The 13,925-nt window shown below is 44.9% G+C and overlaps 1 protein-coding gene across 4 annotated transcripts in view; it reads right to left on the bottom strand.

Moving 5' to 3' along the window:
* Nucleotides 1–469: 469 nt before the first annotated feature.
* The window catches only part of AMN (amnion associated transmembrane protein), an 85,513-nt gene continuing 72,057 nt past the window's right edge, over nucleotides 470–13,925 (bottom strand). For 3 of the 4 annotated variants that reach the window (XM_079948111.1, XM_079948113.1, XM_079948110.1), the window contains exons 9-12: nucleotides 11,886–12,066; nucleotides 9,145–9,307; nucleotides 2,976–3,096; nucleotides 470–896 (exon numbers count right to left, since the gene is read on the bottom strand). In XM_079948111.1, the coding sequence (XP_079804237.1) occupies nucleotides 774–896; nucleotides 2,976–3,096; nucleotides 9,145–9,307; nucleotides 11,886–12,066 (588 nt within the window). In that variant the 3' untranslated portion in view covers nucleotides 470–773. The remainder of the gene's footprint in view (nucleotides 897–2,975; nucleotides 3,097–9,144; nucleotides 9,308–11,885; nucleotides 12,067–13,925) is intronic. The other variant, XM_079948112.1, reaches the window with a different exon arrangement.

The raw sequence follows: 13,925 nt of genomic DNA on the forward strand, positions 1-13,925 counted from the left end.
ACGTGGGATGTTCTGCATGCAAGCAGGGGCGTAGGAATGTGGGTGGGAGGCCGACCTCCCCGGGTGCCCTCACTGAGGGGGGTGCCATTCGGTGTGCCACCCACCCGCAACTCCCAAGCCTACCCCGAGCTGTCGGGGAATAATAATAATAATAATTTATTATTTATACCCTGCCCATCTGGCTGGGCTTCCCCAGCCACTCTGGGCGGCTTCCAGCAAAATATTAAAATACAGTAATGCATCAAACATTAAAAGCTTCCCTAAACAGGGCTGCCTTCAGATGTCTTCTAAAAGTCTGGTAGTTGTTTGTCTCTTTGACATCTGGTGGGAGGGCGTTCCACAGTCACCAGGCAGGTGGAGAAGTTCTTCGGTGATGCCATCCCACTCATCGCTCTCCCTTAAGGATGGGAGGGAATAGCAATGCACAAATGATACGAAATAGGCTCTAATTGCTTTAGTGCGATAGGCATTCTTTATTGAAATTCAGTGACGATACATATTCCACTACTGATGAGAAAAAGATTTGCAGACCCTTTCTGATTTTCATGAGGACCACCCAGCAATTTGATATGCTCTAGCATTTGAAAATTAAGCAAACAAGGCGGCGTCAAAATAACTTTGGGGGCCGATCACCAGGGAATTCTTCTGCACTGTCCCCACTGAAGTGAGCAGGATCTGTGCATTGGTGAGATGGTCTCCACAGTGGCTGAGGCTGTTGAAACGGCAAGCAAAGTACAGGATGACAGGATTGTCTTCCTCTGACAGCTTTGAAGTTAAGCACAAAGTTCCGTTTCATCATATAAAGGATTAATGTAATAGAGCTCGCTATTTTTGCTCGCCATCTCCTTCGGTGCCTCCTCCTCCTCCTCCTCCATGGAGCACGCACCAGCTAAAGCCTAGAAGAGAGAGAGACCAGAGTGTTTAATGCGGCTGGTGCAAAATATAACTCTAGAGCTTAAATCCTTTGAAGAGAAAGTCGATCTTATGGGTTGAGATGAATCCATATTGTCAACGCAGCACTTACGTTTCACAAAGCAATGCTCAAGGCTGTTCGTTTGCTGTGCACATGATAACCCACTTCTGCACTTAGAAAAGCTGGATATCTGGGGATATATATATATATATGCAAAGTTGCTTATACTGCACAAAACCTTTTCCCTATCTTTGCTTTATTCTACGGACCAAACTGCATGCTGTGTTAAGCATGCTGTTCACAACTGCACTCTTTCTTGGCTTGGGGAGTTCAATCCAGAAAGCAACTGTGGTGCATGTAAATGGTTAAATCAAAGCTACCTCCTGATCCTGATTGCTGCTTTTTAACAAATGGGGGTGTGCTGCTGATGTGCTCAACGTTACATGTGGTTTAGTCCTAAATCTACAGCTTGGTGGGTTTTGGAATATTCCAGACTGGACTGCTGGAACGAAGAATGTGGAAGGGTGGTGATGTGGTGGTGAATTCCAAGACATTTAATATATCATGGACAGATCTGAAAGCCTGTCTTCTCTCTTAATTAATCTCTTAATTCAACTGGTACATTCAGATGCAACCATTCTGATTTTGTTTTATTATTTCTCAATCCGGTCAAATCTAACAAACGCTTTAATTTCCCCAATGGCCTCCATTAGCGACACCTCTGGATCAGAGACCACCAGTGCTATATCATCAGCAAGCAAATTGAGTGGATACGATTGACCGTTACATATAACGCCGTTGATTTCATTATTATTTTGAACAGTGTTTGCGAGTGGCTCCATTGCAAACATGAAAGGTAGCAGGGACAGAGGCCAGCCTTGCTTTGTAACTCTCTGTACATCTACAGAGTGGAAGAGTCAGGTACATTAAGCCAAACTACTGCCTCGCTATTAGTATATAAAGTTTGTGATGCTAATATAAAACCATCACCGAAGTTCTTTTGAGAAAGGAGTAGGTACAAATAATTCCCATGCATTTTATCAAAAGCTTTATGAGCATCTAATGAAGCAATCGCACATGAATTTCTCGACAGTTTTCTGTAATATACTGCATTCGGCATCTTACATGCAGGAACTGCTATATGCCTATGCTTAATGAAACCTGCTTGACCTGCATGGATAATACTAGGTACCTGGCTGTGACGGGCTGCCCTTCTCCCTCCTCGGGGAAAAACCTGCACACATGCTCCACACGGCTCGTGAAAGGGAGCGCTGAGCAGAGCCTGGGATGCATACAGGCTCTGCTCAGCGCTCCCTTTCACAAGCCGTGTAGAGTGTGTGTGTGGCTCTTGGGGGCTTTTCCCGGAGGAGGGAGAAGGGACTCATGGGCTGCCCTTCTCCCTCCTTGGGGAAAAGCCCCCAAGAGCCGCACACAGCTCCATGCGGCTCTTTAAAGGGAGCGCTGAGCAGAGCCTCCCACCTGCATTTGCTCCATAAGACGCACACACATTTCCTCTTACTTTTTAGGAGGGGAAAAGTGCGTCTTACGGAGCAAAAAATACGGTAATATATTTGCCAATCTATTAGCTAAAATACCAGAAAATATTTTAGCATCTTGCCCAGTGACTGAAATGAGTCTATAGGATTCTGGAGTCTCTGAATCAGGAGGAAGGGGGTGGTTGGGGGGAAGCCTCCAGGTGCACAGAAGGATCTTTGTTGAGCACTTGGAATATAAATCCTCCTTTCTTCTCCTGCCTTAACAATTTCATTATTTATTTCTACATTGCCATGAAATGTGCTTTGCACCATACAAGGGGGCTGACCCCTGCCCTGAGGGGGGTTACTATCTAACCACCCCCCACCCCGCTGCCATTTGAAAGAATCCCCTGGCTTTACTGCAAGCTACGCTATGAACATAAGCTGCAACTGGGCATTCGTGCAGCTTCATAGCCGTTCATTTTTGGGATCCATTGACTTGCACAGCAGACTTCTCTCTGTGCTAAGATGATGCAGAAGGAGCTACTGTTGCAAGATGATGATTTACATAAAGGTGGAATTATTACCACTGGGTCACATGGTGTGTCGAAAATGGGATTATCAAACCCCTTGTCGGCTGTTTCTCCTGAAAGATCCAGGTCCCTTTTTCGGCTCCACAAGGAGGTAAAATGAACGGACGCGAGAGATCTGTAGAAGGAGAAATGACTGGAAATCAGCACAAACAACAGCCATGAAATACTATAATTCTGTGTTGATCTCATAAGAGGTTTCATTTGGAGGACCTGAACTCAGGGAATGGTCAAAGATTTAAGCTATGCACCATCACTGAACACTGGCCGAATACAAGAGAGGCTTCTTGAGGCCAGCGGTTTGAATCCCCACAACATAGTGAGTTCCTGTTGCTCTGTTCCAGCTCCTGCCAACCTTGCAGTTCGAAAGCATGCCAGTGGGAAAATCGTGGAATGGAATTTTTTTTTCCTGACCCTAGGGGAAACGTTTTAAGAATAAGTTCAGATATATAAGTTTTAATGAGAAATAAGATTAAATAAAGTAAAAGTGGATGGTTAATTGGTGAAAGAAAGAATGGGAAATTACAGTATAATAAGATAAGATATAAGGATAAAAATAAGGTGAAGGATTTGCTGAAATATCTATATGAATTAAAATGCAAAGAAGGGAGATGTGAGGAGGTCAAGGAGTTAAGTTAAGAAAGGGAGTTAGATTAAGGTTTAATTTGTTCTTTTTTTATTTGTATTCTTTTTTCCTTTTTAGCTGTTTTTGCTTTTTTATTTTCCTATTTTTCTTTTTACTTGGATATGTTTTGTTTTTATATGTTGTGTTTTTCTTTGTAACCTTTTAAAATTTGAATAAATATTATTGAAAAAAAGAAAAAAAGAAAGCATGCCAGTGCAAGTAGATGAATAGGTACCACTGTGGCAGGAAGGTAAACGGCATTTCCGTGTGTTCTGGTTTCCGTCACGGTGTTCTGTTGTGCCAGAAGCGGTTTAGTCCTGCTGGCTACATGACCCAGAAAGCTGTCTGTGGACAAACTCCCTCAGCCTGAAAGCCAGATGAACGCCACAACCCCATAGTCACCTCTGACTGGACTTAACCGTTTAGGGGTCCTTTACCTTTACCTTACCTCTTGATCACCAGTAGGCCAACAGAGGTCATGTGAGAAGTCTTGACCCTTCCACTTCCCCTACAAAAGAACTCCTTCCCTGGCAAGCTTGCCCTGTCCTAACCCCTGCCTCTTGCATCTGCTTCACCTTTACTGCACCTGATCATGCCACCCTCATGTCAAGTTGCTTCTTGGCTATTGCTCCCCCCCCCCAAGGCTCTGTAGACCTGACGATTCAAAGTGCTAGAGAAGAAACTAAATGGACTATATGGAATTGGCTGAGATGACCGGCAGAATCCGGGACCAGGGAGAAGAGTCAGTGGAAGAAGATTGGAAAATTTTTTAAGTATATCTTCAAAAATATTGTAAAATTAAGGACTGTTAGAAAGATGTTGGAAAAAGAAAATTAGATGGTTTTGGTTGAAATGACATAAAGGACTAAGTAAAGATGAGTTGAGAATTTGATGAAAAGAGAGGATGTTAAATTGCAATATGTTATGTTAAACTACTTAAATGAAAATAAGGTTGGAAGGATTTGCTGAAACAACGATCTGAATTAGAATACAAAATTGGGAGGTGAGAGGAGGTCAAGAAAATAAGTAAAGGAAGAAAGTTATGCAAAGGATTAATTCGTTTTTTCTATTTTTATCTTTCTTTTTTTGGTGTTGTTATGTCTTTTTGTATTTTGTATTTTGTATTTTGTTTTTTGTATTTTGTAATTTTCTTTTCTTCTTTTTGTTATTTTTAAATTTTGAATAAATATTATATATATATATATATATATATATATATATATATAAAAGAAACTAAAAAAAATATTTTTTTTAGATTCTTCTCCCGTTAGATTCACAAAATGTTTAGGGGTATGCGTACCCTTGAGCAACCCCCTCCCCCCAAAAAGCACTGGGTGTATATATAGTGTGTATGTTTGAACAAGTGACCATGAAACTGAAACACCGTTGATGACGACAGTCGCATAACTTACATGATTGCTTAACCTGGGATCAGGAGAAATGAGTCAAGAGACCCTTGTCTTGTCTCGAGTTGTTGACCATTTCAAACTCAACCCACCCTCTTACTCACCACCTGATTATAGTCACAAACCAACAGGCTGTAGTGATTTCAAAGAACATTTTCCCAGGACAACCGATAATGCAAATAGGCACAGAACAGGAAGGTTCCTTGCCTGGTTGCTCTGATCCTCTATTTACAAAAAGATTTCCTCCAAACACCTCCTGCCTTTAAAAAAAAGGAGGGAGAGGGAGAGAGAGAGGACATTTTGTCTCAATAGAAAACCCAGTTTCCAAATCCGCACCACAGGGAAATGCATGCTATATTGTCAGCAACGGAAGTTTGGAGTTTTATTTAGAAATTAAACGAAGCTCCTGTTTTATTGCTGGGAAATGCTAATCAGCTTGACACTAGCAGGGAAAACAAGCAAGGCCCAGGAGCTTTGCTGCCTGGTGTGTGTGTGTGGGGGGGGGGGCGAACGGCTAGCACTAATGAACAGGAACAGCCCAAGCGCACAGAGCATGGCGCATTGGTTTGCCAGCTGGTGGAACACACCGAGAACGGAGATTACCCCTGAGAGCGCATAGAAGGAGCATTTGGGACTTCAGCTGGAAGCTTGCCAAGGGCACGCACGCACCATGACCAACCACTACGCCCACTGGATATCTGCAGCATGTGTTTATATAGTCTACTGAAACGGCAGAATGGCGATGAGCAAGCGGGTCAGTCTAGGGCAGAGGAAAGGGCTGCCTGGCAAGCTCTCTCCACCCACCCGCCTCCTGCCTATAGCATAGGCATAGGAAGATCTGGGGTCTGTCCATGGTTAGCATGTCTACTCTGCATGTAGGAGGTCCCAGGTTCAATCTGAGTTATCTCCAGGGAAGGGAGAGATCCCTGCCTGAGATCCTGGAGAGCCACTGCCCATGTAGACAATACTGAGTTGTGCAGAAGCTGCGAAAAGGGGTCCAATTCCATGCTACGGATGGTTAGGAAAGGACGGAAAGCAAAACTCCCAGGAAAATGAGCGAGGTCCCAAGCAAAGAAGAATGGCAACATAAACTGATGGAATATGTAGAGCTTGAAGATTTAACATGGAATAAGAGAACAAGAATATCAACAACCTCAGATATGCAGATGACACAACCTTGATGGCAGAAAGTGAGGAGGAATTAAAGAACCTTTTAATGAGGGTGAAAGAGGAGAGCGCAAAATATGGTCTGAAGCTCAACATCAAGAAAACGAAGATCATGGCCACTGGTCCCATCACCTCCTGGCAAATAGAAGGGGAAGAAATGGAGGCAGTGAGAGATTTTACTTTCTTGGGCTCCATGATCACTGCAGATGGTGACAGCAGCCACAAAATTAAAAGACGCATGCTCCTTGTGAGAAAGGCGATGGCAAACCTAGACAGCATCTTAAAAAGCAGAGACATCACCTTGCCAACAAAGGTCCGTATAGTTAAAGCCATGGTTTTCCCAGTAGTGATGTATGGAAGTGAGAGCTGGACCATAAAGAAGGCTGATCGCCGAAGAATTGATGCTTTTGAATTATGGTGCTGGAGGAGATTCTTGAGAGTCCCATGGACTGCATGAAGATCAAACCTATCCATTCTTAAGGAAATCAGCCCTGAGTGCTCACTGGAAGGACAGATCATGAAGCTGAGGCTCCAGTACTTTGGCCACCTCATGAGCAGAGAAGACTCCCTGGAAAAGACCCTGATGTTGGGAAAGATGGAGGGCACAAGGAGAAGGGGATGACAGAGGACGAGATGGTTGGACAGTGTTCTCGAAGCTACCAGCATGAGTTTGACCAAACTGCGGGAGGCAGTGGAAGACAGGAGTGCCTGGCGTGCTCTGGTCCATGGGCTCACGAAGAGTCGGACACGACTAAACGACTAAACAACAACAAAGAGAACAAGAAGAATGTACAGTGGTACCTCGGGTTACATACGCTTCAGGTTACATACACTTCAGGTTACAGACTCCGCTAACCCAGAAATAGTGCTTCAGGTTAAGAACTTTGCTTCAGGATAAGAACAGAAATCAGGCTCCAGCGGCGCGGCGGCAGCAGGAGGCCCCATTAGCAAAAGTGGTGCTTCATGTTAAGAACAGTTTCAGGTTAAGAACAGACCTCCGGAACAAATTAAGTACTTAACCCGAGGTACCACTGTATGTTCAAAGAAGACTGGAAAATGTTTACTGAATATATGGGTGAAAATTGTGTTCCATTTAAAAACACTGGAAGCATTAAGACAAATTCAACAGTGTAAATAAGTTTTGGTGGATGTAACAATGGATTATGGAATGGTTTAATTCATGCAAAATATGCAGGGATGTATGGTATGCAATTAAGCCGGAATTAAGATCGCCGGAAGAAATATCAACAACCTCAGATATGCAGATGACGCAACTTTGATGGCAGAAAGTGAGGAGGAATTAAAGAACCTTTTAATGAGGGTGAAAGAGGAGAGCAAAATATAGCCTGAAGCTCAACATCAAAAAACTAAGATCATGGGCACTGGGCCCATCACCTCCTGGCAAATAGAAGGGGAAGAAATGGAGGCAGTGAGAGATTTTACTTTCTTGGGTTTCATGATCACTGCAGATGGTGACAGCAGTCACGAAATTAAAAGATGCCTGCTTTTTGGGAGAAAAGTTATGGAAAACCTAGACAGCATCTTAAAAAGCAGAGACAAAGGTCCGTATAGTTAAAGTTATGGTTTTCCCAGTAGTGATGTATGGAAGTGAGAGCTGGACCATAAAGAAGGCTGGTTGCCAAAGAATTGATGCTTTTGAATTATGGTGTTGGAGGAGACTCTTGAAAGTCCTATGGACTGCAAGAAGATCAAACCTCTCCATTCTGAAGGAAATTGGCCCCCTCATGAGAAGAGAAGACTCCCTGGAAAAGACCCTGATGTTGGGAAAGATTGAGGGCAAAAGGAGAAGGGGACGACAGAGGACGAGATGGTTGGACAGTGTTCTCAAAGCTACCAGCATGAGTTTGACCAAACTGCAGGAGGCAGTGGAAGACAGGAGTGCCTGGCGTGCTCTAGTCCATGGAGTCACGAAGAGTCAGACACAACTAAACGACTAAACAACAACATGGTTTGCAAAATGAACCACGGAAAGAGAAGAAGGGAAGTCATTGATTTAAGGTTGTTTAAATAAATATTTTGAAATGTAAATTAGAAAATTTAATTATATATGCGCAAAACTGCCAATGCCAGAATACCATTATAGAGATCCATGTGTGATCTCACTTGGAATACTGTGTATAGTTCTGGTCAACTCAATGAGGATATTGCAGAGCTGGAAGAGGTTCACAAAAGAGCAGCAGCAGTAGCAACAACAACAACAATAATAATGTTTCTTATTTGTACCCCACCCATTTGACTGGGTTTCCCCAGCCACTCTGAGGTTGGAGTAACTTCCCTATGAGGAATGTTATACCGTTTGGGAATTTTTAGTTTAGAAGGCTTCCCTCTCCCCTGGTCTCCCAGGACCAGAAGAAGTATGAAGAGGGAGAAGCAGAGACAGGCACGCTGGCATAGTCTCAGATGACTTGGGAAGGACTCAGGGGAAGAAGAGACTTCGGCAGCTCAGGGAAGGCAGGGATCTTCGGCCTCCACAACTGCCTCATAGGGGCAAGACTTATGAATAAGAGTTGCTGAGCTCGTTAGGCCTGACACTCCTGAGCAGGCCTTGTTTCTTTTTATAATGAGTTAACTTCACTTAGTCCTTGTGATTTATTGCTGGCTCACCCCTGACACAAGGCCAGCTCCATGGGAGTTTTTGTTTTCATACTGAATGATGAACTTTCGTACCAACACGGGAGAGCAACAGATCTGATGACTGCTGGAGAATGCTGGCCACTACTTTGCATTGTGTGTCTGGGTGGGCCTGAGAACCTATCAAAACCTAGCATGCCAAGGGGCAAAATTCCAACCTCGCCTTCTTCCTGACATGCTTGTTTTCTGCATGCAAGGATTTTTTTTTTAAAAAAATAAAAAATTTGCAGAGGAGCATTTATATGTGCTCTCCCATGGTACATACGGTTCCCGAAATACCATACCACATACTGAATATGTAGCCCAGTCCTGTTACCTTAAGGTCCCTTTTCTGTAGAGTAGCAGGACAGCTGCCAAGAGGAGCAAGACAAGGAAGAGAACAACGACTGTCCCAGCAATTGTAGCACCACCCTCTTGTGTACTCCGGTTCCTGCCAGTGGCTGCATGCAGGGTCCTTACCGCAATACGAAATGGCACTCCTGCAAAAGCCAAGCAAAATGTTACCGCCCTGATGAGGCGTCCAATTAGTTTGCATGGAGCTTCAACCCGCTTCCTTTCACAGTACTTTAGTACATCTTTCCCCCATGAGAATGAAGTTGCCCAATTTGGGAAGGATCTCAGCTTCAATCTTTGGCATCCCCAGAGTTGACAATATGAGGCTGGCTGGACCAATGGTCTAAGGCAGGGGCCAGCAAACTTTTTTAGCAGGGGGCCGGTCCACTGTCCCTCAGACCTTGTGGGGGGCTGGACTATATATTTATTTTTTGGGGGGGGGGGAATTGAATGAATTCCTATGCCCCACAAATAACCCAGAGATGCATTTTAAATAAAAGGACACATTCTACTCATGTAAAAAGATGCTGATTCCTGGACGGTTCGTGGGCTGGATTTAGAAGGCGACTGGGCCGCATACGGCTCTCGGGACTTAGTTTGCCTACCCATGGTCTAAGGCAGTTGCTCCCTGTGTTTTTAGGTTCCAAAACCCAGCTGTGTGTAAATGATGTGGAGGCAGGGTAAAACTGAGAAGCGATGCTTGACATATCCACTGCACAGTCCATTTGAAGCAGTGCCTCGAGTAATATTTTATGTACTGCCTCTGGCATGCTCAGCTTTGCATGAGCAAACCCAGAGTCAGGAAATGCTCCTATGCACATACAGCTGTTGTGGTGGTCTCTCAGTGTATGGCCTTGAAGGAGATGTGCAGAAGGCTGCCTCAAAACAAACCAGAATATTTTGTTCATCACACCTAGTATTGCTCAGATAAAGAGCACTGGGCTAGATTTGACCTGCTACAAGGCAGCCTGTGATGGCCTGGGAATCCGATTCAGAGGCTGAACCTGAGGAATCCCAGCCTGCACAGGAGTCCCCGCCTCCAGGACCAGCTGAGCTGGGGCAGCGGCTTGAACCTGAAGGGCCCTCACCTGTGCCAGATCCTCAGGAGCAGACACCAGCTGAATCCGCTCTGGCTCCGGAGGTGATCAAGGATCCATTGCCTGCAGGTGCTCCTCTCCCAGCCCTGTCAGGGGAAGGTGAGGTTGCCTCTTTGTCCAGTAACCCTCCAGCCTCTCCGGAACTGCAGAGGCTCAGGGCAGGGAGGCGGAGGGAACTAAGTTCCCACAGGAGGAGTGCTCGCCTCCAGGCCAGGAGAGGCAAGTCACCTGTGGACCGGGGCTGCCCTATGCCTCAGAGGACATAAAGGCCAGTCAGCCCAGTCCCAGGTTGCGGGAGCAACATCGTTGGTAACCTGTTCCTGCCAGCACCCTGTCCTGCTCTTCCAGAGTTCCTGACCACACCCGGCTTCTTGCCTTGGACCCCGCTTTGCCCTTGACGGACAGCCTCTAGACCCTCGACCCAGAACCAGACTCAGACCACGCTGCACGGTAACCCCCCCCCCAACCCAGGACCAGCACACAGCCACTCACCCAGATCTTTGGCAAAAGGACTTTCCCATCACCTGTTACCTGATGCTTTAACCTGGAGACGCCAGGAATTGATCCTGAGACCTCCTGCTATAACCCCTCCACAGCTATGGTGGATAAACCCAATTTGGTTAGCATTTTACCTAATTCACACTTCCTGTAACAATGTCTGAACCGAAACACAGCCATGCTTCAAGATTCACACATCTCTGAATGTCATGATGCAGTTCCCTGATGAAATAATGTGTACACTAAAAAATGTGTATATTAAGGGACAGTGTGCCAAAAAAACCCCAAACCCCAAACATAGACTAGCTAAAAATCACACACACAATGCATTATTTTAGGGGAAACTGCTTGCAAAAATGGTTATGCAACCAAAACAATATTCCAAAGGAGAAATTCACACCTGGTGGGTTTTCATGAGGAAACAAACAAGGGTTCTTTTGTGAAGTGCGGCCTGTGTTTTAATAGAGAGACATGAAGGGACAGAAACATGATAATAGCATGGAACCATTTTCCTGCAGTGAGTTCTCTCTCCTGGCTTGTAATACATGTAAAGGGTCACTGCTGTTTTGCTCATTTCATACCTCAGCCCAGTATACTTGAAGGAGCATCTCCACCCCCATCACTCAGCCTGGACACTGAGGTCCTCTTCTGAGGGTCTTCTGGTGGTTCCCTCACTGTGAAAAGTGAGGTTACAGGGAACGAGGCAGAGGGCCTTCTCGGCAGTGACGCCCTCCCTGTGGAATGCCCTCCCAGCAGAGGCCAAGGAGATAAAGAACTACACAACTTCTAGAAGACATCTGAAGGCAGTCCAGTATCAGGAAGTTTTTTATGTTTACATTTTACTATGTTTTTATATGTACTGTAAGCCGGCCAGAGTGGCTGAGGAAACCCAGCCAGATTGGTGGGGCATAAATAACAAAATTATTATTATAAATTATTATTGTAAGTCATGCAGAAATGTGAAAAACTGAACTTGAGAGAATCAGAAAGCCACAAATCCGCACATCCCTGCCACACCGTCAAGGCACAGATTGCTGCCTACGGCAAAATGCTTTACCCTAGTGTTGGAGGCTTCACACAAGACCAACGGAACCAGGATCTGAAGCAGCAAGGGGCTGGCAAGCCTTACCATGCTCTGCTATATCCTTCACGATGTCCTGGGCCAGTTGCTCGGCTTGAGTCCCAGTCTCAGATCCGGTTCTGTTGTCGACCAGTACAATCTGGATGAACGAGGCTGAGCTACGCGTTCCCAGGTAAGTCTGCCGCTCACGCACCTTTGACACGGCCGCCTGAATTCCTGCATTCTTGGGCTTTGCAAAACACAAACAACACACGGAACACAGTCACCATGTCTGCTGTGGTGTGCCGGGTAGAATCTCTGTACAGTGGAACCTGAGTTTTCAAACAGCTTAGTTCACGAACAACTTGGAACCCAAACGCTGCAAAACTGGAAGTAGATGTTCCAGTTTTCAAACCCTTTTTCGGAAGCCAAACGTGCTCCATTTTGAGTCCCCCTTATGTTTCCTGATAATTTGTGTCCCCCCATTGTAATTCAAGCCTTCCATTTCCGATTACAGTGTTCTGAGGTGATATTTGGAGATTATATTTGGTGCTTTCTTTTTGCTATTTATTTTGTGTTTTTTGTTTTGAGACTTTTTCAGTTAATTTGATTTTGTGACTGCGTGGATTCCAGTTCAGCTACTGATTGATTGATTGATTGATTGATAGATTGTGTGACTGTGAAAATGGATAAAAGCCCCCCATCCAAACAATGACTATCATCAGTGCAGTGCAATTTTATTTTTTATCATCTACAATACTGTTTTATTTTATAGTACAGTGAATTGATTATTGCTTTCATTTTATGGATCAGTGGTCTTATTAGATAGCAAAATTCATGTTAAATTGCTGTTTTAGGGGTTGTTTTTAAAAGTCTGCAATCTGTTTTGCATTACTTTCTATGGGAAAGCGCGCCTTGGTTTTGGAACTCTTTGGTTTTGGAGCAGACCTCCGGAAAGGATTAAGTTTGAGAACCAAGGTACCACTGTAATAGGAAGGCGATTGAGTGAGGACAGTGGTCTACTTACACCTCCATTGTCTTCTTCCCTGACTGGCCACATTCACCAGTCTTGGACAAAGGTCTTTCCCAGCGAGTTTAATTGGAGGTGGCAAGAGATGAACTCGGGAATTGTTTGGCACGGAAAGCAAGTATCACCCCATCTCATCTGCTCCTCATCTCAGGAATCCTGGGTATTGGATTAAGTCCCATACCTAAACCTTCACCACACAGTCATAAAGTTGGCAGAGGCATAAAAGCTCTGCTGGACTAGGAAGTCCACTACTGAAAATGTGTTCATTGTGCATCTGCTTAAAAATGGAGGAAATTCCACCACCTTCTCAAATAGTCTATTCCACTATTGAACACCCTCACCCCTTTACTTGTAGTTTTGGGTCTTGCGCTCCAGAGGAGCAGAAATGATCTATTCCTGCATCTTCTATGTCACAGCCCTTCAGATATTTGTAGATGGCCATCACATCACCTCTTAATCATCTCCTCGCCAGGTTAAATATACCCAGGTCCTTCAGCTGTGGTTTCCTAGCCATCTCTTTCCTCCTCCTCTAAGACACCTTCCAATATCCTCCTTAAACTGGGCTGCCCAGAACTGGACACACAGGACTCCAGGTGAGGGTGGTCCAAATATAGAACGGATTCTTGCAATCTGGACACTGCAAGAAATGCACTAGTCTTTTTAGCCCTTTAATGTGTCGTTGAAGCTGATAATCATATTGTCCGCATGTTGGCAGGCCGTGATGAGATCTACCCTTACCCATTGCCTTTCAGCAAAACAAATAATTGCAGTTGTAGAATACTACATTACCTCTTGCCTTCCATCTGAAAAGCAAGAAGCATGGCTGGTTGCCCTCATATCAAAAGCAGCTCTCCTTCCCCAGCCTCTGCAGCAGGAGCTGGGAAACCTTTTCAGCTGAAGGGCTGCATTCCATCATGGACAACATTCTGGGGGCCACGTGTCAGAGGTAGGAAGAGCCAGGGGGGAAAGTGGGCAGAGAAACCAATATAAATTTTAATCTTTCTAAGGTAGCCTAGTAGTTTCTACATGCATTCACACAACCCTCTCTAACCTCCATCCAGACAAGCAAGACGCGATCA

This window comes from Podarcis cretensis, assembly GCF_951804945.1.
Source record: "Podarcis cretensis genome assembly, chromosome: 1".
In the NCBI taxonomy this organism is placed as follows: Eukaryota; Metazoa; Chordata; class Lepidosauria; order Squamata; family Lacertidae; genus Podarcis; species Podarcis cretensis.